This window comes from Brassica napus, chromosome A3 (genome assembly GCF_020379485.1).
Source record: "Brassica napus cultivar Da-Ae chromosome A3, Da-Ae, whole genome shotgun sequence".
NCBI lineage: Eukaryota > Viridiplantae > Streptophyta > Magnoliopsida > Brassicales > Brassicaceae > Brassica > Brassica napus.
Window position 1 is genome coordinate 13,627,726 of NC_063436.1, and position 27,715 is coordinate 13,655,440.

The window sequence follows — 27,715 nt, forward strand, 5'->3', positions numbered from 1 at the left end:
ATTAGGTAATTTCGTAGCTTTTATTTAAGGAAAGTGCAAAATATTTTTTGGTACGTTATTTATCAATTCGATAGTTAGTTTAATAAAAAGTGTAATATAAGTTAAGATGGACCAACCTATTTTTCTAGAAATAGTATATTTTGTATAGTTTTTTATTAAATAAGAATTTATAATCATACGGTTCTATGATCGTTCATATCGTTTTATAACAAAATATTTAAATCATCTATAACAAAATTTTCAATCTGAAATCTTTAATAAGTTTATAATTTATAAATGTTCTTGAAAATTCATTGAAAGTTTTAATATTAAAATATTTATGTAATCTTATGGTACATAGTGTTTAATATATATATATATATATTTATTTTATTATTAAATGATATTTTTTACTCATATGGTTTTAAAATCTTCTTATAATAAAAAAGTTAAACCATTGATCATTAATTTTTAACATAATAATTTTAATAGTTTTAGTCATTTATTTTCGTTTTTAAAAATTCAAAATATAACATATACGAAAAAAATCTAAATTTTATTTTTATAGCTAATTTAATTGTTTAATTTATTTTAGTAATATAAAATTAAACAAAAAATGATGGAAGAGATATACATTGTTATCAAATCTTTATTATTAAACTCATTAATTGTCATATATATATATTAGTCATTTATGGTAATTCCGTAGGTTTTATTTAAGGAAAGAAAATATCATATCATATCATTATATCATATAGTTTGACCGACTTATGTATCTAACAACATATAAAAATCGAATGTGGACCTACTTATTTTTCAATTGAATGTAATTGACTACCTAATTGAGTGCCACCTATGCATTGGAGCCTCTTTTAATTAATACAAAATTGAGGTTACATCTTTTCAAATGTTCCTCAATTAATATATAAGGGATTCCAGCATGCAAATGTCGTAATGTTTGGTTCGAACATAAGTTGCAGCCATGTCATGATCCTCTTGAAGTTCTTTTCTTTTGGTAAAATGTTGAGAACCCTTACGAAAATATAAATCAAAACATTAGATGTTGTTTTAGGCTCAAAGCAAACATTTTTTTATATCGATCGAATAAAAGGAATCAAGTGCATCTTATGCATCTTACAAAAAGTGCGAGGTAACAACACCAACTCAGTCATATGAGGAAATGAATTGAATAAAAAACTGAATGTTGTTACCTCATCAAATAAGTAGGGAAGCATCTTACGAGAAGTGGATTTCTTAGAATGGAGTTGCCTAATTATATTCCCTTTTGTGTTGCTCATTTTCTTTTGAGCTGATTAAACTCATCAGTAACTGTAGATCAATCAAGTTGGCCTCGCACTCGAGGAAACGTATACATTTGCACATCATTTTATATTGAGTTATTATTTGTCCGTTTACAACTTTCTCTCGATTTACGGTTTTCCGCGAACCCAAAGCTGGGATGTGACACGGAAAATAACACTATACTGAATATGTAAAACTGATTATCGGTGTTAAATGTATGTAAAACAAACTAAAACTATGAAAACATTTTTTTTACAAAATGATTTGTGTGTGTAGTGACTTTCATAGTGAGGCATGTTTTCTGAAACTGAATGTAGATATGATATGAAATTTACAAGAATTAGGATACTAATTAACACATCTAGATCTATCTGAGTTGTTAGGAATTATTTATCGATTAGTTTCTTAATTTCTGATACAAAGAATTTAATCACAAATTTCAGGCTTGTAATCGGTGTATTTTGAATGGAAAACGTATTCCATAATTTCCATTATCAATCAAAGAGGCTAACAAAGTAACAATGTTGTAAGATATTTCTATGTACCGAATGTCTCATATTCCCTTGATTTCTTATACTCCAATCTCTCTCTAGCAATTATCACTTTTTGTTTTAGGGTTAAGGTTCTTGTGCTTTGTACTTCTTCCATTTTGTATATATCCAGCCAAGATTCTTTGTTTCTTTTTGTTGTAAGAGCATCTTCAACTCTTCTTTATTTTTCACTTTAAAATAGAGCTTAGAGTAAAAAAAAATTCAATCCAGTTTTATTTTTTATTTTATAATAAAGCATGAAATAGGTTTATTTTATAAATAGAATAACTCATTTTTGTGTTCATCATTTTAATTTTCACTTTAAATAGAGTAATATTGGAGTTGAACCAACTTTATTATAAAAAAATCATTGGAGATGATCTAGTACAAGCTGACATAGGGAACATAATTACCATGCTCTGTTCTCCTTTATTGGGCTTGATATAAAGCTTATGGCCAATCTGTTACTTAAGTTTAAAAATGAAGTAAAACTGATCCCACACATAAGTAGAAAGAATTTAGAGCGAATTCCTAAGTGTGAGTATTTGTGCAATATTTTTGTTAGGTTTTAAACTTTTGAGAAGTTTTGTAATGCCACTAAACTTCATGTTTTAGTACTTGCATGTAAAAAGTATGGGTTATGCCCTGATTTGTTTAGCAATGGTTATTATTCATAGTTTTACCCAAAAAAAAAATCAAACTTTGTTGTTTTATTTGCTGGGTTTTTGTGTGTATGCATGTTTTTTTTGTTAAAGAAAATTTAAGAATGACATGGTTATATATTGTATTTGGAATTTAAGCTTTACGAGTAAAATATAAAGAAAAAATTAATAATTTAAATTTTTAATAAAATTATAAAATAAATAACAACTAAAATTTTAAAATCCAACTTCAATAATAATAAATAAAAAACTAAAACAATATATTCGTCCAACAAATACAGTCTCGAAGCTTCTAAATCCAACATGCTATTTGCATGGTGTTTCCCAAACCAAACAAATTCTCTCCCACACAAATAATGAGACAAAAATCCAAAGTACTCTAAAATTATTTCTTTTCTACAAAAAGTTATTTCCACAAATTTATAAATTTTCAGCAATCTCGGCAAAATATCAAAATCCGTAACAGAAAACAATCCTTGCCTCACACGAGAGACCATGTCGATTCCCTGACGGTTACCTTAACCACACAATACATCCATCCATCCTTGTTTGTTCAATAAAAGGGGGTATATAAGTCATTTAATTACACTCAAACATTATAAAAAAAACGGCTTAGACAAAAAAAAAAAAAATCTATTTCTGTGAGGTTTGAGTTTGCTTGTCTGAATAGTTTAGAACACAAAAATGGCGACGACGGTACCTTTGTTCAGCCAATTCACCTGCAAAACCCTAATCACCAGCTCATCGACTTCTTCATTCCAATCAAAATCTCCGATTCTACTACCCATCAATCCAATCAGTCGGCGACTCGCTGTTCATCGGCACGATTTCAAGGTCCGAGCCAGTGACGTCAATGACGAGTGGGGTCCGGACTCCAAGGGCCGAGGCGGTGACGTTGAAGACGAGTGGGGCCCCGAGAGAGGATCGAACTCCTCGGTGGCGGAGAAAGTGGCAGAAGAAGCCATCGAGTCTGCGGAGGAGACGGAGCGGCTTAAGAGAGTGCTAGCGGGGTCTCTGTACGGAACGGATAGAGGTCTAAGCGCGTCGAGTGAGACGAGGGCGGAGATCAGTGAGCTGATAACGCAGCTCGAGTCGAAGAACCCTAACCCAGCTCCTAACGAAGCTCTGTTTCTCCTCAACGGCAAATGGATTCTCGTGTAAGTTAATATTATACGAACCAGGGAGATGATTAGAAATTAGTTATATAGTTCGGAATAAAATTGTTACATAATCAGTTATGTTCCGAAAAAGATTTTCTCGCCACTAATGGCTATAAACTTATTATTGTCCAAAATCTCATAGGTGTTACAATGAATGAAATATCCTAGTATTCATCTTCGTTCACAGTTCGTGATTTATTAAACTGGATTAGTGTGAGGGCGGGCCTGTTCTGAGAGATTTATGCGGTTTGAAATAATTATGGATTAAAAATTGGATGAGTTTTTTTTTTTTTGTTTATTTGTAGCTATTAAAAGTCGTAGCTGTGCGTTATCTGATTGTTATGAATGAAGAATTTATCTTCATATTGCAGCTATACATCGTTTGTGGGTCTGTTCCCATTGCTCTCACGCAGAATCTCACCGTTGGTTAAAGTGGATGAGATCTCACAAACCATTGATTCCGACAGCTTCACCGTACACAACTCTGTCCGGTTCGCTGGTCCACTTGCCACAACATCGCTTAGCACCAACGCTAAATTCGAAGTCCGAAGTCCTAAACGCGTCCAGGTTCACTACAGAATCATAACCTTAAAACAGCAGATGATGTCCAATGCCCGTTTTGTATAACCTAATTTATGGTTTTTGTTTGCTTGTAGGTCAAGTTTGAGCAAGGCGTTATCGGAACTCCACAACTAACGGATTCGATTGAAATCCCGGAGTTCGTCGAGGTTCTCGGTCAGAAAATCGATCTCAACCCCATCAGAGGGCTACTTACATCGGTCCAAGACACGGCTTCTTCAGTGGCTAGAACCATTTCAAGCCAGCCACCGTTGAAATTCTCTTTGCCTGGAGAGAGTGCACAGTCGTGGCTGCTCACGACTTATCTCGACAAAGACCTTCGGATCTCTAGAGGCGATGGTGGAAGCGTCTTTGTGCTCATCAGAGAAGGAAGCTCTCTCTTAAACCCTTAAGTCATCGTTACTACTCACATCACATCCGTATAGTAACTTATATAGAACCATACGTCTGTGCTTAATAGTGTTGTAACTGTTATATACTTTACTCGTTGGAGAGTTGTAAATGGATGTAACTCTTGGAATATATATACATATAGATACTTAATTAAATCGCCTGGTTAAGAGTTTTGGACCGGTTCGAATTTACAAAGGTGTACCATTCAGTCTATTTATTACTTAGAAAACCGGTTCGTTACAAAACCGATGTATCTTCTTACACAAACAACTGAAAGAAACAAGTGATCTTTGTACTCTTTTAGTTACGAACACAAGAACAAATCAGCACAAACCTCGTAGAAGATCTCGAGAATGGCAGACCGATATTCGCGAGGATTCATTGATAGATAGTACTCCAAGAGGCTTCTAAGTTCATCTGCTTCTCTGATCTTGTTTGCAACAATCATCTCGACCATGGACTCTCTGAAATCCTCTCTTGGATCATAAGAACATTTCTCCATTGCCATCATCACTATGAACTTAGTGTTACTGATGCTACTCTTGCTTCTTCTTCTCCTCCTCCTCATCATTTGTTCTCTTAACTTCTCTTGGTGTGTGGCTTCTTGTGTCTCTCTGATCATCTGCTCTAGCTTCTCCTGAACCATGTAGTGTGTTAGGCTAGAGAGCGAACAGTGCTGGTCTGAGAAATTAGAATGCCTGTCTAATTCCACCGAAGAAGAAGAAGAAGAAGACGAAATGCTGAGTCTCGGTTTGTTGCTGCAACACAAAGGTCTGCAGATTCTTGATTCTCTTGTTTGGTTTTGTGTTTGTTTGTTCTGTTTTTTCTTATCTTTTTCTGTTTCTGTTTCTGTTTCTGCTCTGTTTGTGTTTTTCATGTTGAATGTTAAGTCGCATTATAGACAGAATTTTGAATGAGATGTCTGTTAACGTTGATAAAAAAGAGTTCTAGTTTATGTGTAATTGGAATTGTGGGTCATGTCATCATGATTATGTCTTGATCCTAATTCTTTTTAAAATACTCTAAAAAGAGATTCTTTTAATTTTGAGTTTAAAATTAACCAATAGGCCACATTTTAAGCAAAAAAAAAACAAAAAAACAATAGGCTGACAATACATACTCGAATGTTTTGATGTGAACTGAAAAAAAGATATTTAAGGCAAATTAGATGCGTTACAAAATTGTTGTCTCAAGTGAAATTTGATTCATATTTAAGATCAATAGAAAAATTATCGAAAAGAAAAACATATTATATCTTTTTGAAAATACATATATCAAATCAAATGTTGGGAATAATAAAGAAGATTAGGTATGATTAAAGATATTTGAAAAGAAAAAAACTAAGAAAAAGATACCTAAATGCATGTATTTGTGTGTGGTTTGGAATATAGGGGTGATTAATTTGATTATGGTATGATGTAGATGACTACTTTATTTTTGTTGTTGTTGGAAGATGGGATATCTATACTTTATACTTTTGAAAGTGTTTTTTTTTTTTTTTTTGGTAATGTGGAAAAAAGTGATCTCTAATACTTATAGGATATGTTGATAAACTCTAACTTCAGTTTCGGTTCACATGACTACTGGTGAACTCTTTAACTTCAGCTTTTGTTTCTCACATTTTCCCAAAGGGGTCATATTAAGATTTTGAATAGTTCATAGATAGTTGTTATGGGCCATACATGATTTCACTAAAACCTTTACGATGGAACTTCATGTTTCAGGCTGTATTGTGGTAAAAACTGGTTAAACTTGTTATATAAAATATATACAATAAGACATAAGAGAGAACGTATGGCTGTTGTTGCGTTGGAGACAAGACATGCTTTATCTTGCTGGCTTGTACATATTACCTCATATTTTTCTAAGGCTTTAGACTGTTTTATAATACCGCACCTTTATTGGTAGATAAACACTTGGTTTTTCAACATTTTAAATAAATATTGTCAATAATTTATCTCTTGAAGAAAGAATAGCATTGTTGAACTAGAAGTGGACAAGATCCCTAAATAATCTGGTATATCTCGAAAATTCTGAATGTCAAACTCTTTAGGGGAATTGATAGGGATCTTTTGGAGCTAGTCCGATATTCAGAAAATAAAAGCCAAGCTTGGTTTAATGCAAATGAGATAATCACTCCCGTTCCACAAGAGTATAATAGAGAAGAACTCCAAATCATAAGCCTGGATAATATCTTCATTGTGGATGGTTCATGTACTTCTACATCATAGTTCGGTGGTTGTGGCTTGGTTTGGAATGATAATTTTAGAACTACTATTCAGCTCATGGAAACGCAAAACTTAAGAAGGCGAGAGACTGCTTTACATTCAGAAGTAGAAACACTGCGATGGACAATGGAGAGCATGTTACAACATTTTTCATGTTAGAATCTTGGATCAGATTGCAAGGATGTGATCGCGATGATAAAAGAGTGTCAAGCTTGGCCAAATGTGCAGCATAACTGAAGGCTATAAAGACGATGCATATATGCTTTCAGATTTCAAGATATCTCATATTCCAAAGGCACAAAATGGAAGTTCAGATTTTTTTGTAAGAAAAATATTAATATTTAATAAATATTGTGTATATTTAAGTTGCAACCCAATCCAAAATTCTCTGCTTAATATTTTTACAGTTATAGCTTACATTCAGGGCTAATCACTTTTTGAAACATATATATATATATATATGTAGACTATCGTAAGATTTTACCAATAAAAATATTATAATTTACCATAGGTGTTAAAATGGTTTTTTGAAACATATATATATATATATATATTAATGTATTTATTTACCATAGTTGTCAATATGTTTTTTTCTGTAGTACAAACAAATGATTTATTTTCTATAAAAAAAAAAAGAAAAAGGTTTAATCTAAATAGTTCATTCACCATTCAGGTTAACAAAAAATATTAACAGATAACAGCAAGAGAAACAGTTCTACCAAATCAATAGAATATGTAGAAATGAATCAACTTAAAAGACATCATTTTTGGCGACATAGAAACAATTCGTGAATCATCTCAAATGAATAAAATTCAGTGTTAAAAAAAAGAAACAATTTATACTGGTTGCGCAAACAAAATATCATTTATCTCTTAACGGCTTGGACAAACTCGATTGTAGACTATGCTTCTAGTTTACGAGACTTTTTTTTAACAAGGCTAGATTTATGGGACTTTTCTGTAAGCATGAATTATTGTTATTCTTGATTTTTGATGACTTATTGTATACAAACAAATTGAATATGGTTTCCCTGTATATACACATTTATTAGTTATTAACTTTAAAATCTTTTAAGAACAAGTTACCCAACAAAAGAGTATGCAATAATTGGAGATTAACCCCAAAAGATGTTACACCGCTGGAGAGAATCACTTTGTGAGATTTACGTTTCTTTGTAGGTTCTAGAATTGAGTCTTTTAGGGATTTTGTCATGTGACAATATCCATATGTGTTTTTATTTTGGTGGTGAATTCTTAATTAGCCTGATAGACTCAAAAGTGAACTTTAAGAACACAAAAAAGAAGAAAACTTTAAGAACGAGAAAAACAAATTGACTAGTTGATCTAAATACAGTGAGTAAGTACTTTAACAACTTGTTAATGTGACAGTTAAACCACATGTTGCCATTATGGTCCATACTTTTTAGGGTCTATGATTATATGTTACATCTTCCTTACCATATTTATGATTAGATCTAAAATTATTCTTTTGATTAATCAAAAAACTTTAACCACGTTTCCGTCTCCAAACTCTCAGAACGGAAGCAAACTGACCTGAAGCAAAACAAAACAAAGAGACAGATTTAGATAATTGTGGTTTCAAGGATGTGTGGTTAAACTTAGACGGCTGACCAAATTTTAAACAATGCACAGTTCAGTTAAACCTATTTTCGTAGTTATAGAGAGAACATATTTATGATCAATGTTGGAGTTTGGAATCCGGTTTCATCCAGTTCCGGACCCATTTTGAGATCCTAACATGAAAGCGATATAGTCCGGATTCGATCACCATCAAGGCCCAAGAAGGAAACAAAGACCCACGAAGGTCAAAGCCCACCCGGACTCAAGAAGTAAAACATACCAAATTTAGAAGGGTCAACTGAAAACGTAAAGAAATCAAGGGTATTATAAGCTATCATTAAAGCACACGGTTCACACCGGAGATCACGCCACCGTTATGTCCACCTAGAAGACCTATAAAAGGAAAAGGAAGAGCCAAAGACAAGGGATCCGAACTCTTGATAGCTAAACAATACTCTAATCACATACAATCTCCACTGTTAGCAAGCACCCCTTCTATTCATCTTCAATATCATAAATAAAACACCCATTTTCCATAGTTAATCGTAGCTTAATCTTTCTACTTCAAGCTTACTTATCAGTCAAGTTTCTATTTCTGTAAATCCTATTCATGACCATTTGACGCTACAAGGAAGAGAGATTCATCAAAATTATCCATATTCATCATGCCAACCTCTTGCTAATAAATTAGAAGCAGACAAAATGGTGATAAATTGCGATTGGTCCAAACCTTTGACCAGCTCCTTCTTGCAATCCGCCAAAGGGAATATGCCGCACCTAAAATCATCCCAAACACTGCTAATGTGGCTACTAAGCTAAAAACCGATGTGAAACACAAATCACTATGGCTGCTACCAACAAAAACAACAACAACTCCTTGAACGGATCTAACCAGCCAAATCCCACCGCCGTGAATGCTAACAACCCACAACTGACGATAACGGAAACCCAATCGTCTTCAAAATCTCCCCAATGATTTTCCACCACCACCACCAGCTCAGCCCATCGACATGGACGTCCTGTTAGCCGAGATACTAGATAATATGCGTAATGCTTTCACCTTTGTTTCATAATGCTCGATTTGACTAATACAGCTAGGAGCAATATGGACAGCATACTCATCCGGCTAAGCTTCCAGTCAGTGATTTATGCTATTTGGAGGGAACGAAACTCTAGTATTGATAAGCTCATACGTAATCGTATATCATTTCTTCGAGACACTAGAAATTATAGACTCGAGGAATTGCTCGGAAGATGGTTTGCAACACATTAGTTTTTCTCAACAGCCAATTCTTTTATTCTTTTTTTTGAAAAAAATTCTTTTATTCTTTTGATTTTTTTTTCTCTTTATAGAATTTCTTGTAGATCCACTGTAAGTGTTCTACGATTTTTTTTTTTTTTTGATAAAGGATTTTCATTAATTTAAAATAAGAGGTTACATGGAAGTAACATCATCTATTACAGATAAGAGAAGAAACAGAGTTGGGAAAATGGACTTTCAGAGAGGATGCCAAATCTGCAACAAGAGAGAGCCTAAGGCAGATCCAAGAGAGCACATGGCATAGCATTTATCAATGACAATTCTCAGGGAATTCCTGGCCACAACATCAGGAGAATGAGTAAGACCAGTGTGGAAGCGAGTATTTCTCTCAAACCAAATACCGTAAATGGCTGCTTGCCAGCCTTGTAGCAAAGCGACGCGCACATATCTGTCACTATGAGCAGTGGGCAGCCATGTCAAGGTGGCATTCCAGCTGTAAGGAGCAGTATGGAGATTGAGTCTACGAGTGATTAGGAGCCAAACTACAACTGAGTAGGCACAGTCAAAAAACAGATGATCCCGCGATTCTAATCCCGACCCACAGAGGAGACATGTAGTGAGGTTATCCGGGTTCCAACTTTGCAAGCGGTCTAGCGTCGGGTTACGATTTAGGACAAATAACCAGGCAGTGGTAGCATGCCTTGGTATAGCTGCTTTATGCCAAACCAGTGTAGACCATGATACGAGAGGCTTATGGGGCCTGATCACGTTCCATACCGACTTGGACACGAAAGCCTTCTGCAATCTTCCATTGACATACCAATGAGGTACGTCAGAAGCATCATTTAGAGCCAAGGTAGATACAAAGGCTAGAAGCTGTAGCTGTTTATCAGATCTTGCTGATGTAAGAGACCAGCCAGCACCGTTACGAACATCTGCCACAGTAGCGAACAAGGGAACACCAAGACGTGAAGGTCCATCATGGCCGAAGAAGGTATAAAACATACCAAATGGCGTCCAAGGGTCCCACCAAATGATGTAAAAGTGTTCTACGATATTGATCAATAAATTTGATATTTCATCAAAAAGAAAATTAACAGAAGGGGATTACTTATTGTTTCTAAATTTTGCCAGATCATAAACAATAAAATATGATGATTAATTCAAGTATTTATATTTTGTAAATTCAGTATGTATAACTGGGGATTAGGGTAACTTTGGGTTAAGCAATATCCGTTGCATAGCCTAATTTCTTTTGTTTTGTGTATTAAAGCTCACTAAAGATGGAGTTCTTGTTGAGGGCTTATTGTGGAAAGATGTTGAAGCCCTAATCAAGGAGTACACAGGAGCAGTAGAACCAAAGAAGAAGAGGTGATGTGATCTTTACTAAAGTCAAAACAATTTTTCAAGATGATTAATCGATGGTGACTTTACTTCTTTTTGAGGCCACACAGAAACCGGCCTAACAAAAAATTCATTTTCTTATGAGTTCTAAACCAACTTTGGAATTATTCTGAGATTTTATTATTGAAGAAGCACATGTGATCTCCCCTATCTAGAGACGTCGGCAGGCTGAGCCGGCTCGATCCGTTTTTGACAGGGCTAAGTATATTAAAATGTTTATCCACAGTGGCACACGTAGCATAAGTTTATGTTTCACTGAGCCTCTCATGTTTTTACTGTCTGGATAATTCGGTTAAGATCGGTTGAGATCGAATAAACCAGGAATCAGTTTCTTGTTTATATAACTTAATTAACCCTAAATCAATACCATTAAAAGAGGATCATTCACTTAATGAAAATTACACTTTCTCAAAAATACCCTTATTTTTACAAAGGATGAATAAAATTCATTAATGGCATTTAAGTCTTTTGGTTTTGGGCCTACATATACACCTAAATAGATCTATAAATAATGGGCCTATATATATTTAAAAGATATACTAACTTTAAATATAATATATGTATAAATATATTACAAACTATAAATAAATTAGCAAACATGAAAATATCATTTTCTTAAATATACATATCAATATTCAAAACAGATCATTTGAATATTATACATTTTTTCAATACAAACCAAAATCCTATATCCTACACCATATATCATATACATATTTGAATATCTTTTTTCCATTTATAATGTCATTTTATATATAATATTAATATGGCAATTACGAGTGTTCAAGAAAATTTTAAAAACTATATTAAAATTAATTTGCAAATCAGTTTTCGATTAATAAATGAAAAACAAACAAACCCGCGCTTTCTAAGCGCGGGTCAAAATCTAGTTATCTAATAAAACATGACAAAGAAAAGCAATAAAAGTCGCACCAATTCTTCAGAAGTGTAAATATAGTTGTTTTAAGAATAGTGCAATAGGTTAGAGAAAAAAATGAAAAACAAAACATACATCGAATTAGTTCGAACGTCATACATCTAAAAATGTCCAAACCAAAGTACCAACAGCAAAATCTAGAGTTTGGTACTCCCTTAATTTAACTTGAGAAGTCACCGAATAAACCCACGCGCTCAAGTAGCGCGTGAAACAAGTGACCAGTGATCGTCTCTCTCTAGCGTTCGTTCACTCAATATCTCTTTATTTTCTCAACTCTCTCGGCTCTTTCCTCTCTCTCTCTTAGAAAAAAATGTCATCGAAGGACAAGAAACCGGCGAGGCCATCGAGTAGCCGAGCCGGTGGAATCCGCACTCTGTCCGATCTCAATCGAAGGTCAGGTCCTGACTCCGACAGTGATTCCGACAGTCCTCAGGAATACTACACCGGCGGTGAGAAAAGGTAACCTTCACTCTAATGCTAATTACGATACAAGTCTGAGGATTCGTGATTAGTCATGTTTGGATCTGGTGTTCTGTAATGATTTTTTTTATATTCGAATCTTGTTACAGTGGTATGCTAGTTCAAGATCCTTCGAAGAAAGACGATGTTGATGAGATATTCAATCAAGCTAGACAACTAGGAGCTGTGGAAGGACCTCTCGAGACTCCTTCTTCGAGTTCCACGAGCTTCACAGGAACTGGGAGGTTGCTTTCAGGGGAAAGTGTTTCAACTGGCTCTCAACAGCCTGAGCCTGTAGTTCACACTATTGTTTTTTGGGCTAATGGGTTCACCATTGATGATGGTCCTTTGAGGAAGTTGGATGATCCAGAGAATGCTTCTTTTCTCGAGGTACATAATTAAGCGCCATGTGAAACTGTTATGTTCTGTCTGAGTTACTGATTTGTTTTTGTTCTGTTTTTTTTTTTGATTGTAGAGCATTCGAAAGTCTGAGTGCCCGAAAGAGCTTGAGCCTGCAGATAGAAGAGCTCCTGTTCATGTCAATCTGATGCGGAGGGAAGAGAAATGTCCAGTGAGTTCTCTCTATACTCTTTATCCGTATTGCATTTCTTGTTCTTGATCGGCTTTTATATGTTTTGCTTCATCATCAAAATGTTATCTTATGTATGCTTGGGCCTTCGGATACTCGTTCGGGTTCGGATTGAGTTTTCTGGTTGAGCCTAGGCTCCTTTCTAGTTTTATATGTCCGGGTCAGGATTAGTTAATAATAATTAGGATTCAGGTAGATTTTATAATTTTGTATAAGATTCATTTTGGATTGAAATTCATTTGAGTTCGGTTAATAATACTTTTTGTAGGATTTAACCAAAATAAACATGAAATTGAATGCTGACAAAAAAACAACAACATGAAATTGAGTATTTGAAGTAATTACTTAGGTTTCAAATACTCATTTCGGATGCTATATTGAATCTTGGAGTTGGGTTTTTCAAGTTTTTCGGGTTTTTTTTTCTGGTAACTGATACAAAATAAACCTAACGCTTCTATCATTCTTAATCAAGTTAACTATCTTGTTTTTGCTCATTGTAGGAAAGAGAGAAGCGTAAGGTTTCATTTCAGGGTGTTGGGAGGACTCTAGGTGGTAGCAGCAACGATAGCAGCGGAAGTGGCTCACCAATGGCTCTAGAGACCGCCACCATTCCCATCCAAACCGGTTTAGCAGCACCAACTCCAACTCCAAGTCTTGTAATAGATGAAACCGTTCCGACCACATCGATCCAGATTAGATTAACGGATGGGACCAGGCTTGTGGGGAAGTTCAATCACCATCACACTGTCAACGACATTCGAGGTTTCATTGACTCTTCTCGACCTGGAGCTCCTGTTAACTACCAGCTTCAGACAATGGGGTTCCCACCTACGCCTTTGACTGATCTCACTCAGACCATTGAACAAGCTGGTCTCGCCAACTCTGTTGTTCTTCAGAAATTCTAGAAACTTCTAGAATGTTTTCTTTTTTCTTTCTTTATGTTTCTATATATGCATTATGATCAGAGTTTCATAACTGTTATTGTCTGTCACCAGAAAAATGGTTGGCCTGTCTGTAAGTTACTTAGACACGCGGCATGAATGGGGTCTCTCACATGGGAAGAAAAGCCTTGTGGTATAGATTTTCTTGATTTATCGTAAACAAACTTTTTCATTAAGCGTTTTGGGGTTTATGAACAATTATAATCATTTGGTAAGATTACAATCAAAATGTCATGTTGGTCAAAATATGAGTAGTTCAAAACATTTTGTAGAACTACTAAGCTTTGATAATTTGAAATGTAAGGGACTATATTTGTGAAAACTACAACACATAAGTTTATACAAAAATTTGAAATATATGTTTGTGAAACAACAACGGCTTTAGCATTCTTTTCAAAATATGAAATGTTAAAATTTTATTCAAACCAAAAAAAAAAAATTGTTTTATAATTACGTCATTTTATGGATTAGTTCAGAGAAAGAGACTTGATCGAGAAGATTTTTGAGATGTTTGGCTTCTTTTTGAACTTAAACTTTCCGAGACGATTACCACCATACAATCATCATGTAATTTTTTTTTGTTCGCAGGATACTGTAAATCACTTCTTGAAACATCAATTTATCATTTCACTTCCATATCCAAACTCTTAATTTTGGAGTTCTTTTGGGCAAATGACAAAAATACATTTTGTTACAGAAAATTATTTACTTCATCATTAAACCGGTTGGTGAAGTGAAAGCGACGCCGTTTTAGCACTTTGGGCTTTTTAACTTACTAAAGCCGTTGAACAGAGAAGAAAATCTGTTGCTAATTTCGCCATCCTTGAACGGCCAAAATTTTAAGGTTCCTCCTGTCCTAATCTGATGCGAATCGTTTTTACTTTCTTTGTCTGATTTTCGTGATGAGATGTTAACGATGAAACAGAGATGAGCAAGAAAAACCTGGCGATTCTGTTGCGCGCTAGGATGAGATCGTCTAACCATTCCGCCAAATCGTCCCTTTCTCAGTTTACTGTAAGCCCTTTCTTGCAAAACATCCAACCAACCATATATGATCATGTGAAATGAGAAAGTTTGTCTTTTTAATGTTAAAAAAAAAAGAATGAAATTGGAGCTTTTTTTTGCTTATTGAGCTTTGAATCTACTACTGTATTATTATGGTTTCTTGAATGCTTTTTAAATAGAGTATGAATATAATAAGACCAAGTTGTTTGTTTGTATTGATTGTTGACTGATTATCAGAAAGAGATCCCATCCAATCCTCAAGAGAATCATTCTGGAGATCACATAGTGAGAAACTCTAGTGAGCTTGATACCATAGGAAGGTACTTTAACTACTAACTGATACCATTTTATATTTGAATAAGTCCTTTTTTTTTTAATTTACAATTTGTTCTGTTAATATATTGTTTAGGGTATATGATGTAGTTCGTGAAACAATGCACACAGCTATCTCTGCTACTAAAACCGGTGGCTCAGACATTACTCTTAATGACTTTGAAGAGGTAATAATAAACTACCTTCACATCCTTCTCTCAACGCTCTTACTTATTTATTCTCATCAAAATGATTTTCTAGGGATACTTTAGCCTCTCCATTGAAGACCGTAAGAAACTACTGCTTGCCTTAGCCAAAGAATACGATGTTAACAGAGAGCAAGTCCGAGAACTCATCAAGCAATATCTTGGACTTGAAACCCCATCGAGTGATGATGATGCAGAGCTTCATTCTTCTCCAAAGAAGGAGGCTTCATCTTCTGTTTTCTATCGCGTTGAGTGGAGTCTGAGACATGCTCTCAAGCCAACTTATGAAACTTTCTTTGAGAGGTTGAATACTCATCCTGGAGGGTTGCGGTTTCTCTCCATCCTCCGCGCTGATCTTCTCTCCATACTCACGTAATGCCTTCTCATCCTCTTGTTTATGTGACTGAAACTCAAATAGTTTGGTTAAAATTGAATCTGCTACTGATGGTTATAGGAAAGATAACATGCCCTCTTTGCGAGCATTAGATTCATATCTAAAGGAGAAACTAGGGATGTGGCTTAGTCCTGCTACTTTAGAGCTTCATCAAATCACTTGGGATGATCCTGCTTCCTTGCTTGAGAAAATCGTCGCTTATGAGGTATGCATGCATTAGTAGTCTCCATTTACAATAACTTTGTGTTGTTAATCTAACAACGTGTGTGTGATTCATAAGGCGGTGCATCCAATCAGCAACCTCTTGGATCTCAAAAGAAGATTGGGAATAGGTCGTCGATGCTTTGGTTATTTTCATCCATCTATCCCTGGTTAGTTACTTAGTTTCATACACATGTTTCTTTGATTCTAAGTTGATCACATTCTTTCACTAATCTCGCAGTTTATTTTTTTTTAAAGGTGAACCTCTTATTTTCATCGAAGTTGCTCTTATGGAAACCGTTGCTCAGACAATTCAGGTCAAACTACTCTCAAATCCTATGCATGTTTAGTTTAGCTTTTGCTGCATGTTGTCTGAAAATTTTGTACCGTGACAGGAAGTTTTGTGGGACAATCCACCCATACCAGAGAACCAAGCAACATGCGCTTTGTTTTACTCCATTTCTTCAACTCAGGTTTGTACATATTTCTAAAAATCGGTCTAGGAGGAATCGACTTTTCTTGAGCATTGTTTAACAAAATCAGTCTAGGCGTTCAAAAAGGCCTGTCATTGTACATATCTATAGATTGCCAAACCATTAATATCAAACCATATAGGTTTCTTCAACTTCTTGCATATCCATAGATTGTGAAACCATTATTGAAGGCTTTTTTGCCTCTTATGTATTTTTGCAGCCTGGCTTAGCTGGGATAAACCTAGGTAAATTTCTGATCAAACGAGTGATTACATTGGTGAAGAAAGAAATGCCACATGTTTCTGTGAGTACTTTTGACTAATTTGTATGCAAAATGTGTTACTGGAGAAAGAGACTATCAATGTTTTTTTTTTTTTTTTGCTGTTGCAGACATTTGCAACACTAAGCCCCATCCCTGGATACATGCAATGGCTCCTCTCGAAGCTATCATCTCAGTCAAGATTTGCTGAAGAAGAGCGCGGTGGTGGGACACAGAGCAATCCATCTTCATCTACTTTCAGCGAGAAAGTATTACTACCAGGAGAGGAACAAGCCCTCATGAGTCTATCAGAGTAAGCATACATTGATCAAACTCTTCCATGTATGTTCTTATCAAAGTTCCAATGATACTTGTTTTTGCAGTGATTCTTCTTCCGGTAGCAACGGCATGAAAGTTCTGTTGAACTTGCTATCAGCAAAGAACTGTGATTGGGCTACTTCACCTCGTATATTACCAGTTTTAGAACCTATTCTGATGCGGTTGTGTGCTAGGTATGTTCATTCTTGGAGATGTAATGGTCAATTTAAGCTCACTAATGTTTTGTCTTCGGTAGGTACCTCTTGCAGGAGAAGAAGAGAGGAAAAGCTTTAGACTCTGTTGCTAACTTCCACTTGCAAAATGGAGCGGTAAGTCCAGTGAATGTGAGAAGGGTTTTAGACTAAACATAGAGTGGTTGAGATTGATAAGCCGCCTTTGTTTTGATATGTTGCATAGATGGTTGAAAGAATAAATTGGATGGCGGATAGATCAGAGAAAGGTATTCATCAAAGTGGAGGCATTATGGTTAACTATGTCTACAGGTAAAGTAAACTTTGTTTTAAAAAGTTGTTTCATTCTTTTTGTTTGGCCCTAAACTCTTTTTAATGGACTAATGACAGGTTAGAGAATATTGAAGACTTTGCTCAATCATATTTTGGGTCGGGACAAATCCATGCCTCTCCTGGTATCCATTCCCGTCTCTAAGTAAACTCCACAAAAGATCTAAAAACTTTTACAAATGTAAAAGTAAAAATAAAATTTGAAGTGTATTTTTGGAAGCTTAAGATACTGCTAAAGTATAAAGGGCTTTGCATTAGTTATGAGAAGGAAACGGAAATTGATTTGTGCATTATATCAAAGTCATAATAAATGTAAGAATATAAAGAAAGATATACGAAGCATATGGATAAATATAAAATGACTGTTTAGTTATCTGCAAAATGTAATTGTACGTTTTGTAACGCAGTTTTAAAGAATTTCCTTTACGAGAAACGTCCAAATAAATACTTAAGGGATTGTGTTATTTAGTGAAAAGTTTCGTTTGCACGAAACGAATATTTTTATTTTTTGCATGAAAAGAATGTTTGATAAAAGCAAAGAGATTCTGTGTAAACCACCAATATATTCTGTATACAGAAAAAAGTAATGTTTAAAATTTTAATTAATATATCTTTTTAAAAAATTACATAAAATAAAATCTAAAATATGAATAATATAACTTTATTGGGAAGTAAACAAAACTGAATATTAATAGATAAAAATGTACGTTAAATTTTTATTAATATGTGTGCAAATTAAAACATTAATATTTGACATAGAAATGAAGTATTTCTTTAGCAAAAACGCATTATATAACCAGTTTATTTACTAACATATTAAACTTGTGTTTGACATTATGAAAGGTGTTTTTAAGTAGTGATGAAGAAGATGCCTAGATAGAAAAAGATGATGCCTAGATAGAAAAAACTCTCGGCGAAAACCCTAGCTTTCCGTTTGGGTGGCCGGCGGCGTGCTTCTCTTCTGTTAAAGTCGGTCGCCCCCCCCTCTCTTTCGTTTCCTTCTTCTTCGCCTCTCCTCTCCCTCCTTCTCTCTGTTTCCTTTCTCGATGCTCTGTTCTAGCGCCACCGTACGGTGTAGATCTGGCGCGTCGGACCCGGATCTTCGGAGAAGCGAAGTGGAGGAGCGGATGTGCGGTTTCTTTGGTCAAGCGGAATGGCAGTGGTTCAGATCTGGCGTCAGATCTGGATCTGTGGAGAGCTCTGTCTCTTTCCTCTGCCTCCTCTCTGTTTGATCTTCTCGATATGGGTGGGTTGGTTCGCTTGGCTGAAGACGCTTAGGGTCCCTCAGACGGTGGAGCTGCGGTGTTTCTTCCGTCGTCTTGTTGGTCCCGATGGCGTTCTTTCTTAGGCTGGTTAACCATTCTCACAGGGGCTTCTATGGTGTTGCTTTCGTTTCCAAGCCGACTTGATCTGTTACGGGTTCTCCGTTGTAGGGGCGTGTGCGAGGAGGCGAGTAGTCGGTCTTGTCAACCACGACTAGCTTTTTTGGTGGCGGCACGTGCGGAGTCAACAAGGACTGAGGGCTGATCTAGGGCTGTCCTGGTCCACTTCGCCTTCTGGTGGAGTATTGGGCTCTGTCTTTCTGGTGCAGGTTCGATAGCATGTGGCGGCTCATAGTTTCTCCTTCTCCAAATAAAGCTCGACCTGTTTGGGACGTGTGGTTTTGGTCTCGAGTGGCAGGCGTTGGTCCATGAAGTCCGCTGACTGGGAGGGCTTAGCGAGCTGTTTTTGACAACCCGATCATAAAGAACTGGTCACCGGGTACGCCAAACTCTACCGGGTCCAGCTCTCGCTATAACTGCGGATCGATTCTGTGGCAAATGACGGTTCCTCTCCGATGTATCCTTTGTGTACTGCGCTTGTGCTTGAGTCATTTCATTTGTTTCTTTAGGTTTGAGTTTCTGTTAGTTTCATTTTGCAAGTCTGCTACTAGTTATCTTTGTCAAGTCTGTAAAAATCTTAAAATCTGGTAATGAAATCTTAACATTTTTTACCAAAAAAAGATACCTAGATAGAAATATTATTAGATGAAGATGAGGAAAATTTGAGTGGCATATACTGTGTCTGTGTTACTAGTTGGCCATATCTATCTATATATATAAAGAAATGTTCGCCAAGCCACGTCATCAATTCGTGCGTTCTGGGAGTGACACGTATCCCATTTTATATTTAGGGCCAAAATAAATAAATGCAGTTAAGGGTAACTGAACCCAGCACTTCTAGCACTGGTAATTACTCTTAGAACCACTAGGCTAAAGTCACTTTTTATAAATATGTGGCCGCGAAAATACTTATTATCGTGTCAGTTGGAAGCCCATGTTTCTTCTGCTTGTGGCCAGGGCTGACACTGAACTGACGTCAAGATGAAGATCGTGAAGTTAAAAACTTTGCTCCAAACAGTTTTGCAATGTTTCCAACCTTTATAACTTGATGCATATAATATATATCAAAATACATTTGCTGTACAAGCTTTTATTAGTTTTGCTTTTAAAAGAAGATATTTACAGTTATAAATGTTTTGTGCCAGTGAAGTAATGATTGAAAAATCTCTATATATGTCATTTTAAAATAACACTCAATTTCTATATATATTCAATACATATGTCCATGTTATATTCTAGACTAAATATTTTCTTTTTTTAAAATATAGAAAATAATTTTTTTAGTCTACAAGCAAATGTTGTAGAGCAAGTATGCATTATACAAAATAATATATATTTAAAATCCATACACAAAAACATAAAAGTTGTTATATGCCTCTTTCTGACACATGCACACTCCACTATGAATAAGAATTAAAAAAACAGTATTGTCATCAAATTTTATCACAAATCCACATTTGTACATCTATAATTATGAGTTGGACAATTAGTTAATTTGATACAATACCAAAGCAAGAATAATAAAAAAACAACTATACCACCGCATACTAATAAGTAAGACATAACAAATAACCAAATTCTTGAATCTTAAAACAAATTTCAACTCGAGCATTTAGTGAATATCAAATTAACTAATATTCCACCCGTAGGGCGGGCCGATCCTAGTTATATATACGAGAATGTCTTAGGTTCACACATTAAGATATCTATAGCATATGGCTGAATATCTTCTATTTAGACGTAAAAGGCAAACAAATTTTATTTGGTTAATATTTATATAAAATCAAACTATGTTAAATATACGTTATAATATCAAAACTTTAACTGAATTTAATTAATTTGAAAGTTTCTTTCAGCTAAAAAAATGTCTCTTATTATTCTGTTCTTGTATTTTGTGAATGTATATTATTAAATAAATGTAAAGCCTATTTATTTAAAAAATATTATACTAAAAATTTTAGTGTCTTCGAACTCTAATGTAAAATTTTGGAGTGGGTATTTAATATTGGGTTTAATATTTAACCAAAAAAAATCAGAGCGGGTCTTAATTGTCTACATATTTTTTGGTTAATTGTAAAAATATACTCATTAAAAGTTGGTGTGTTCGATAGCAAACAGTAACAAAATCAGTGACCATGTTCAAAAAATCAACACATTACAAAACAAAAACAACACACGCAACAATCTGACAAAGTAAGTTTCTCTAACCTATCTTTACACAAGAAGATGTGGGTTATGGTAAAGTTTGGTGTATAATCTGATTTGACATTTCAGGAAATAATCTTTTTCCTTTGGCTGCTATCTTTTATTCCGTTATTCTAATTTTGTAATTTAAGTGATTCTTGATGGAACACCTCACCTTACCCACTTTCACGACGTCGCCTCATGATCATATAAAAAATATTATTAATGTATCCAGACACACGTGTCGATATCTTAGCCTAGGCAATCACGCAAGTTGGTCAAAGTCAAGAAACATTAGATTCATCGATATTTCTTTATAACACATCGCAGCACGTGCGAAAAGGTAAACAGTTAAAAAGTTGTCTTACCACACGTGTGAAATGCAGATTTTATCTTCCTTTCATCGATACTGTTGGTGCGTGTGATTCATTCTCTTATTCGAGCGTGCTACGTGAATCAGAAGTTTCATGTTCAACTAGCCTTTAGGATCTTGACAGCATGGCAACAGCTATTAATTACATTAACTCTTCAGATGAATTCTCTTTTCTCATACAGTTCGACGTTAGATGATTTTTTTTTGTAAATTATACGTTGGATGATTTTTAGAGGAATAATAAAAATGAAAGGGAGAAGAATGCAATGAAATAAATAACATACAGAAAAAGAACAAACAATTTTGAAAAAGGTAATAAATTATATACTATAAATTTATTTATTTCGAATAATTGATCAAATTATTCCGATAGGAAAGAGAACTAATAGTCTAATAGTACTACTAAACATGTAATAAAATTTCAAGTCACTTTGATTCATAAATCTGTAACTGCTATACTACGTTAAACGGAACTGACCGAAGATGCCAAAAAAAAACTAACTGACCGAATTATCGTAAAAGGTAAGATATATTTATAATTTAAATAGTAAAATAAATAAAAACACATTTGAAATCCTTATCTGCAAAACAAAATAATATTACACATAACCTTCTATTGGCGGACATTCTCAAGTTTCAACTCTAGCTGTAGATATATAACTGCGTTAAATAGTTAGTATATAATTAGTTCTTTAAATAATCAAAATGCATAAAACCACTTGTTATATCCACGACAAATAAGAAAAAGATGTTCCTTGTCAATCATTTTATTTAATCTAGGACCACGTTTAAAAAAAGTCATGTCGGTATGCAGTATGCAGTATGCAGTATGCAGTATGCAGTATGCAGTATCCCTCAGTGTCAAGATCTGAGGATTTTAGATGAGAAACAGACAAATCTTCCGATAACATTTGTTTCTTTCTTCCCAGATCAGTTGTAATATTTTTTTTGGTCGGCCAGTTGTAATTTAACGTAACTTCTAAAACCCACACGGTCCTGAAATATTAACACTAGATAAACTGAAAAAATGAATAAAAATAGTCCTTTTTTTGCCTTATCTTTATGACTATCTAAAAAGAAAAATCTTCTCGTCTTTTTGGTCGTTACAGTTCTGACTGCCGACAAAAACTTTACTACAGTTCGTTCAATCTCTGTCGAATCCCTTTCCATTACCACTGACAATCAAACAAAACAGTAATAAGAAAATATCTCAAAATCCAGAAAACAACAATGATTTAGGTTCATATATTATAATCTTTGTCTCTCTCTCTCTCTCTCTCTTTTCCGCGTGGTGTGCGTGTTACTTCACCAGTGCTTTAACTTCATATGAATCTCGAGTCAATCCATTCACTACCTCTCCTCACTCCCCATCTCTAGGTTACTCTCTCACTCTTTCTCTTTCCTTTTTTATAATTTTAATATTTTCGCCAAATCTCTGTAGAGTAAGTTTGTGTAAAGGTTTGATTTGTTTCAATTTGCTTTTGTAACTTCATTTATGGGTTTTCACTTGATTTACATTCAAAGGGTCTGTTGTTATGCTTGAGATCTCGTGTCAAGTTCAATCCTTTCACAGTTATCAGAACTGGGTTTGTCTTCAAAACTGTTTTTTTTAAATGTTTTGTAATATAATCAGAAGTGGGTTTGTTCTCAATTTTCTTTTAAAAATTAATTTTTAATGTTTCTGTATAATACTTCCAATTTGGGGAATCTTATGTTGCTTCTAGTTTGATACAGTCTCTAAAGGTTCAATCTTTGATGTGCTTCCCTTGTTTATAACCTGACTTGTACTTCAAAGCACTTTTATTGAATTTTAATAGTAATCAACTCTTAATTTGTGTATAGCAGGTTAAATTCTGAGATTTGGAGTAGCAAAAGTAACAAATCATGGCAACACTTAAAGATATTGGTGTAGCAGCAGGGATAAACATCGTCACTGCATTCATTTTCTTCATAATCTTTGCTGTCCTGAGGCTTCAGCCATTCAACGACCGAGTTTACTTCTCTAAATGGTACCTCAAGGGGTTAAGAAGCAGCCCTGCAAGTGGAGGGTTTTTGAATTTGGACTTGAGAGCATACCTCAAGTTCTTGCATTGGATGCCTGAAGCTCTTAAGATGCCTGAGCGTGAGCTGATTGATCATGCGGGTCTAGACTCTGTTGTGTACCTCCGCATCTACTTGCTTGGGTAAAGAAAGATTCAGACTTTTTAAATTCTTTGCAAAGCCTTGTTGAGTCAAAACATCAATTGACTAATGAGCTTAACAGACTCGTTGTGTCTTTGTATACTAAACTTAGTATCTATAAGATTATATGGCATCTATTAGATTTGAGTCATTTAATAGTCAGCATCCGAGGAAACGAGTTGAATCTCACCTTCTTGTAGTTCTGTCGAAAGATAGAGAACGGGATTTTAAATCCGTGCTAGCGGAACGTGTTGGTTTAGTGGGTGGAACGAAGCTAGTTAGAAAATAGTTTGAATCGGGTGCTTTTGTGTAAATCGGGTTGTAATCGGATCATTTATTCCGGATTCGGGTTTGTTAGTAATATTTAATTAAAAAAAAAAAGATTTGAGGCATTTGATAGTGGATATTGTTTTTTGATGGTTACATTATTTTTGCAGGCTTAAGATTTTTGCACCAATAGCAATACTTGCATGGGCAGTGCTTGTACCTGTCCATTGGACTAACCACACGTTGGAGTTGGCTAAGCAGTTAAAGAATGTAACTGCAAGTGATATTGACAAACTGTCAGTATCAAATATCCCATTGTATTCAAAAAGGTTTGTTAGAAAACAACATCTCAAATTCCCTTTTTTTTTTATGTTTTAAAATGTTGGGACTTAAAGTAAAAATATTGTTTTCCAGGTTTGCCACTCATATTGTAATGGCTTACGCCTTCACAATCTGGACTTGTTATATGCTTATGAAGGAGTATGAGATAATTGCTAACATGAGGCTTCAGTTTGTTGCCTCAGAAGCTCGTCGTCCTGACCAGTTCACTGTAAGATTCATCTCTTAAAATGTCAGAACATTGATTGTGTTGTGTGTTAAATGTCATGAAATTTTTGACAGGTTCTTGTTAGGAATGTTCCTCCGGACCCAGATGAAACTGTAAGTGAGCTTGTGGAGCATTTCTTCCTAGTCAATCACCCTGACCACTACCTCACACATCAGGTACAAAGTTTCTCATAACATGACTCGACCTTTTTCACTAAACCATTTCTATTGTTACTTTAATTATTTTCTGGAATCATTATAAAGGTGGTATGCAATGCAAACAAGCTCGCTGATTTGGTTGATAAGAGGAAGAAGCTGCAGAATTGGCTTGACTACTATCAACTCAAATACTCTAGAAACAACTCTCAGATCAGACCTATGGTGAAGGTACTTAAAAGTGTTGAACTTGATAACTAGGATGTTTTGTTATGTTACTTACGTAATAACTTAACTATCTTCTCTTTTAACAAACACAGCTTGGTTGCCTCGGCTTGTGCGGACAAAAAGTTGACGCAATTGAACACTACATGGCTGAAGTAGATAAAACATCTAAAGAGGTATAAGCTTTGGGATCTCTTCTGGTTTTACCATTTGTGTTATTATTCTTATCTTCATTGTTTATAGATTGCTGAAGAAAGAGAGAATGTGGTGAAAGATCAAAAGTCAATCATGCCAGCATCTTTTGTCTCTTTCAAGACCCGTTGGGCTGCTGCTGTCTGCGCTCAGACCACACAGACACGAAACCCAACAGAGTGGTTAACCGAATGGGCCCCAGAGCCGCGTGATGTGTTTTGGCCAAACCTTGCAGTGCCATATGTTTCTTTGACTATAAGAAGATTGGCTATGAGTGTAGCCTTCTTCTTCCTTACCTTCTTCTTCATCATCCCTATTGCATTTGTACAATCTCTTGCTACCATTGAGGGCATTGAGAAAGTTGCTCCCTTCTTGAGTGTCATTATCGAACAGTGAGTTATCTCTCATTGTTCTCTCCAGACATTGTTCTCGTTCTTACATGACATTTGTCTTTGCAGTGGCTTCGTTAAATCGGTGATAACAGGGTTGCTATCTGGTCTTGTACTGAAGCTTTTCCTCATCTTTCTGCCATCCATACTGATGACCATGTCTAAGTTTGAAGGCTTTACAGCGATTTCACTGTTGGAAAGACGTTCAGCTTCTAGATATTACATATTCAACTTTGTGAACGTCTTTCTTGCCAATGTTATCGCTGGAGCTGCGTTTGAGCAGCTCAACTCTTTCCTCAACCAGTCTCCAAATCAGTATGCATCTCCTCTCTCCCTCTCTTGATGAAGTTTCATTCTTTTCTTTTTTTTTTTAATACCAGGAGGTTCAGGGCTGAAACCTGTAATCCCTTAGGCCTGAAACTACATCATGTAATATTAGTTTCGTCCCGTTGGTCAATAAATGGGGAACATTGACACATTTTTTAAAAAATAATTTCATTCTTTCTTGTGCTTCTTCTCTAAAGACTGTCTCAATTTTTGCAGGATTCCTCAGACCATTGGCGTGGCGATACCGATGAAAGCAACCTTCTTTATCACATACATAATGGTTGATGGGTGGGCAGGAATTGCAGGAGAGATTCTCATGTTGAAGCCTCTCATTATATACCATTTGAAAAACGCTTTCTTGGTGAAAACAGAGAAAGACAGAGAGGAAGCAATGGACCCGGGAAGCATTGGTTTCAACACAGGAGAGCCTCAGATACAGCTTTACTTCCTTCTCGGTCTTGTCTACGCTCCTGTGACACCAATGCTTCTTCCTTTTATCTTAGTCTTTTTTGCACTTGCTTACATTGTGTACCGTCATCAGGTAAAACAATACTCCCTCTGTCACATAATATATGATGTTTGATTCAATACACATATATTAAGAAATTTACATTTTCTAAAAACAGTCCTTGAAAATATAATTTAAAAGCAATTTACTTAACTATAAATGAAAATAATAAAAACACAATCGGATATATAAGTTTTCAGAAAGTTAAAGTTACCTAGATATGTGAAATCATCTTATATTATGAAACAACAAAAATCTCCTAAAACATCATACATATTGAAACGGAGAGAGTAGTAGTTTCTTCTTTGCTGATTTTAAATGTAACTTCGTAACATTTTATTCTGTTTTATTGATTTTCAGATCATAAATGTGTATAATCAAGAGTATGAGAGTGCGGCTGCGTTTTGGCCAGATGTTCATGGACGGATTATAACGGCATTGGTCATATCTCAGTTGCTTCTGATGGGTTTGTTGGTTACAAAGCGTGCTGCTTTAGCTGCGCCATTTATCATCGCTCTTCCCGTGATTACAATCGGTTTCCACCGCTTCTGTAAAGGCCGTTATGAGCCCGCCTTTGTCCGTTACCCCTTGCAGGTCAGGTTTCTTTGTAACATATCTACTATGGTTTGGTTTGGTCCGGTTTGGTCACTGTTTTTTGTAAAATCTCATTCTTACAGGAAGCTATGATGAAAGATACGTTGGAAAGAGCAAAAGAGCCGAACCTGAACCTGAAAGGCTACCTGCAAGAAGCTTATATTCATCCTGTTTTCAAAGGCGGTGGTAATGATGATGATGATGACAGTGTGCTTGGGAAGTTGGAGGGTGAAGTCATCATAGTGCCAACGAAGCGCCAGTCGCGGAGGAACACTCCTGCTCCAAGCAGGATCAGCGGCGAGTCTTCACCGTCTTTGGCCGTCATTAACGGGAAAGAAGTCTAGTCAAGGATTGTTTGTATAAACACCACATGCATACCAAAATTGTATGAATATAATGTCACATATGTAGTACATATAAGCCTACTTTTATATGTACATAGAGAACGTTTGGTCATTGCTTGCAATAGGTTTGTGTTTGCTGGACGTTGATGTGTTTTTTCATGTTGTATAATCAAAACTTCCAAGGCTTTTTTAGAATATATCGTTTTTATTGAGAATATATAGTTTGGTGAATAAGAAATTCCATGTTGCAAATATAAATGAACCAAAATAGCAGAAAGAAAGTCAACTCAAAAAGTCATCCTTCCTTGTAAAAGAAAGCTAAAGGGAACTTGTGACCAAAGCAACTCCAGTTA

At 35.2% G+C, this 27,715-nt stretch overlaps 6 protein-coding genes across 9 annotated transcripts; 4 read left to right on the forward strand and 2 right to left on the reverse strand.

Annotated features, from left to right (window-relative positions):
* Positions 1-2,931: 2,931 nt before the first annotated feature.
* Positions 2,932-4,760, forward strand: LOC106438768 (plastid lipid-associated protein 1, chloroplastic). The gene is made up of 3 exons (XM_013880041.2): positions 2,932-3,630; positions 4,005-4,200; positions 4,290-4,760. The coding sequence occupies exons 1-3, from the start codon at positions 3,158-3,160 to the stop codon at positions 4,602-4,604; spliced, it is 984 nt and encodes a 327-aa protein (XP_013735495.2). The 5' UTR covers positions 2,932-3,157; the 3' UTR covers positions 4,605-4,760.
* Positions 4,761-4,816: 56 nt separating this feature from the next.
* LOC111214092 (probable transcription repressor OFP9) lies at positions 4,817-5,989 on the reverse strand. The gene has a single exon (XM_022716164.2). The coding sequence runs from the start codon at positions 5,480-5,482 to the stop codon at positions 4,910-4,912; it is 573 nt and encodes a 190-aa protein (XP_022571885.2). The 5' UTR covers positions 5,483-5,989; the 3' UTR covers positions 4,817-4,909.
* Positions 5,990-9,912: 3,923 nt separating this feature from the next.
* On the reverse strand, positions 9,913-10,680 carry LOC125607156. The gene has a single exon (XM_048776987.1). The coding sequence runs from the start codon at positions 10,678-10,680 to the stop codon at positions 9,913-9,915; it is 768 nt and encodes a 255-aa protein (XP_048632944.1).
* Positions 10,681-12,217: 1,537 nt separating this feature from the next.
* LOC111214093 (plant UBX domain-containing protein 4) lies at positions 12,218-14,181 on the forward strand. The gene is made up of 4 exons (XM_022716165.2): positions 12,218-12,475; positions 12,586-12,865; positions 12,951-13,046; positions 13,565-14,181. Exons 1-4 carry the CDS (start codon positions 12,327-12,329, stop codon positions 13,967-13,969), a joined length of 930 nt encoding a protein of 309 aa, XP_022571886.1. The 5' UTR covers positions 12,218-12,326; the 3' UTR covers positions 13,970-14,181.
* Positions 14,182-14,641: 460 nt separating this feature from the next.
* On the forward strand, positions 14,642-18,067 carry LOC106438765 (malonyl-CoA decarboxylase, mitochondrial). The gene is made up of 15 exons (XM_013880038.3): positions 14,642-14,849; positions 14,931-15,019; positions 15,248-15,330; positions 15,420-15,510; positions 15,584-15,900; positions 15,983-16,127; positions 16,203-16,293; positions 16,382-16,440; positions 16,519-16,596; positions 16,817-16,900; positions 16,987-17,168; positions 17,239-17,367; positions 17,430-17,502; positions 17,591-17,676; positions 17,755-18,067. Exons 2-15 carry the CDS (start codon positions 14,933-14,935, stop codon positions 17,837-17,839), a joined length of 1,590 nt encoding a protein of 529 aa, XP_013735492.1. The 5' UTR covers positions 14,642-14,849; positions 14,931-14,932; the 3' UTR covers positions 17,840-18,067.
* Positions 18,068-22,761: 4,694 nt separating this feature from the next.
* On the forward strand, positions 22,762-27,579 carry LOC106438763 (protein OSCA1). 4 transcript variants are annotated; one of them, XM_013880036.3, is made up of 12 exons: positions 22,762-23,010; positions 23,479-23,816; positions 24,252-24,410; positions 24,496-24,631; positions 24,703-24,804; positions 24,892-25,014; positions 25,104-25,184; positions 25,252-25,592; positions 25,659-25,904; positions 26,133-26,457; positions 26,785-27,018; positions 27,102-27,579. In XM_013880036.3, the coding sequence occupies exons 2-12, from the start codon at positions 23,518-23,520 to the stop codon at positions 27,360-27,362; spliced, it is 2,307 nt and encodes a 768-aa protein (XP_013735490.2). In that variant the 5' UTR covers positions 22,762-23,010; positions 23,479-23,517; the 3' UTR covers positions 27,363-27,579. The 4 variants fall into 4 exon arrangements, with proteins under 4 accessions (XP_013735490.2, XP_013735491.2, XP_022571888.2 ...); XM_013880037.3 differs by having other exon boundaries at positions 22,773-23,010; positions 23,476-23,816; XM_022716167.2 differs by lacking the exon at positions 22,762-23,010 and adding an exon at positions 23,111-23,219.
* Positions 27,580-27,715: the final 136 nt, after the last annotated feature.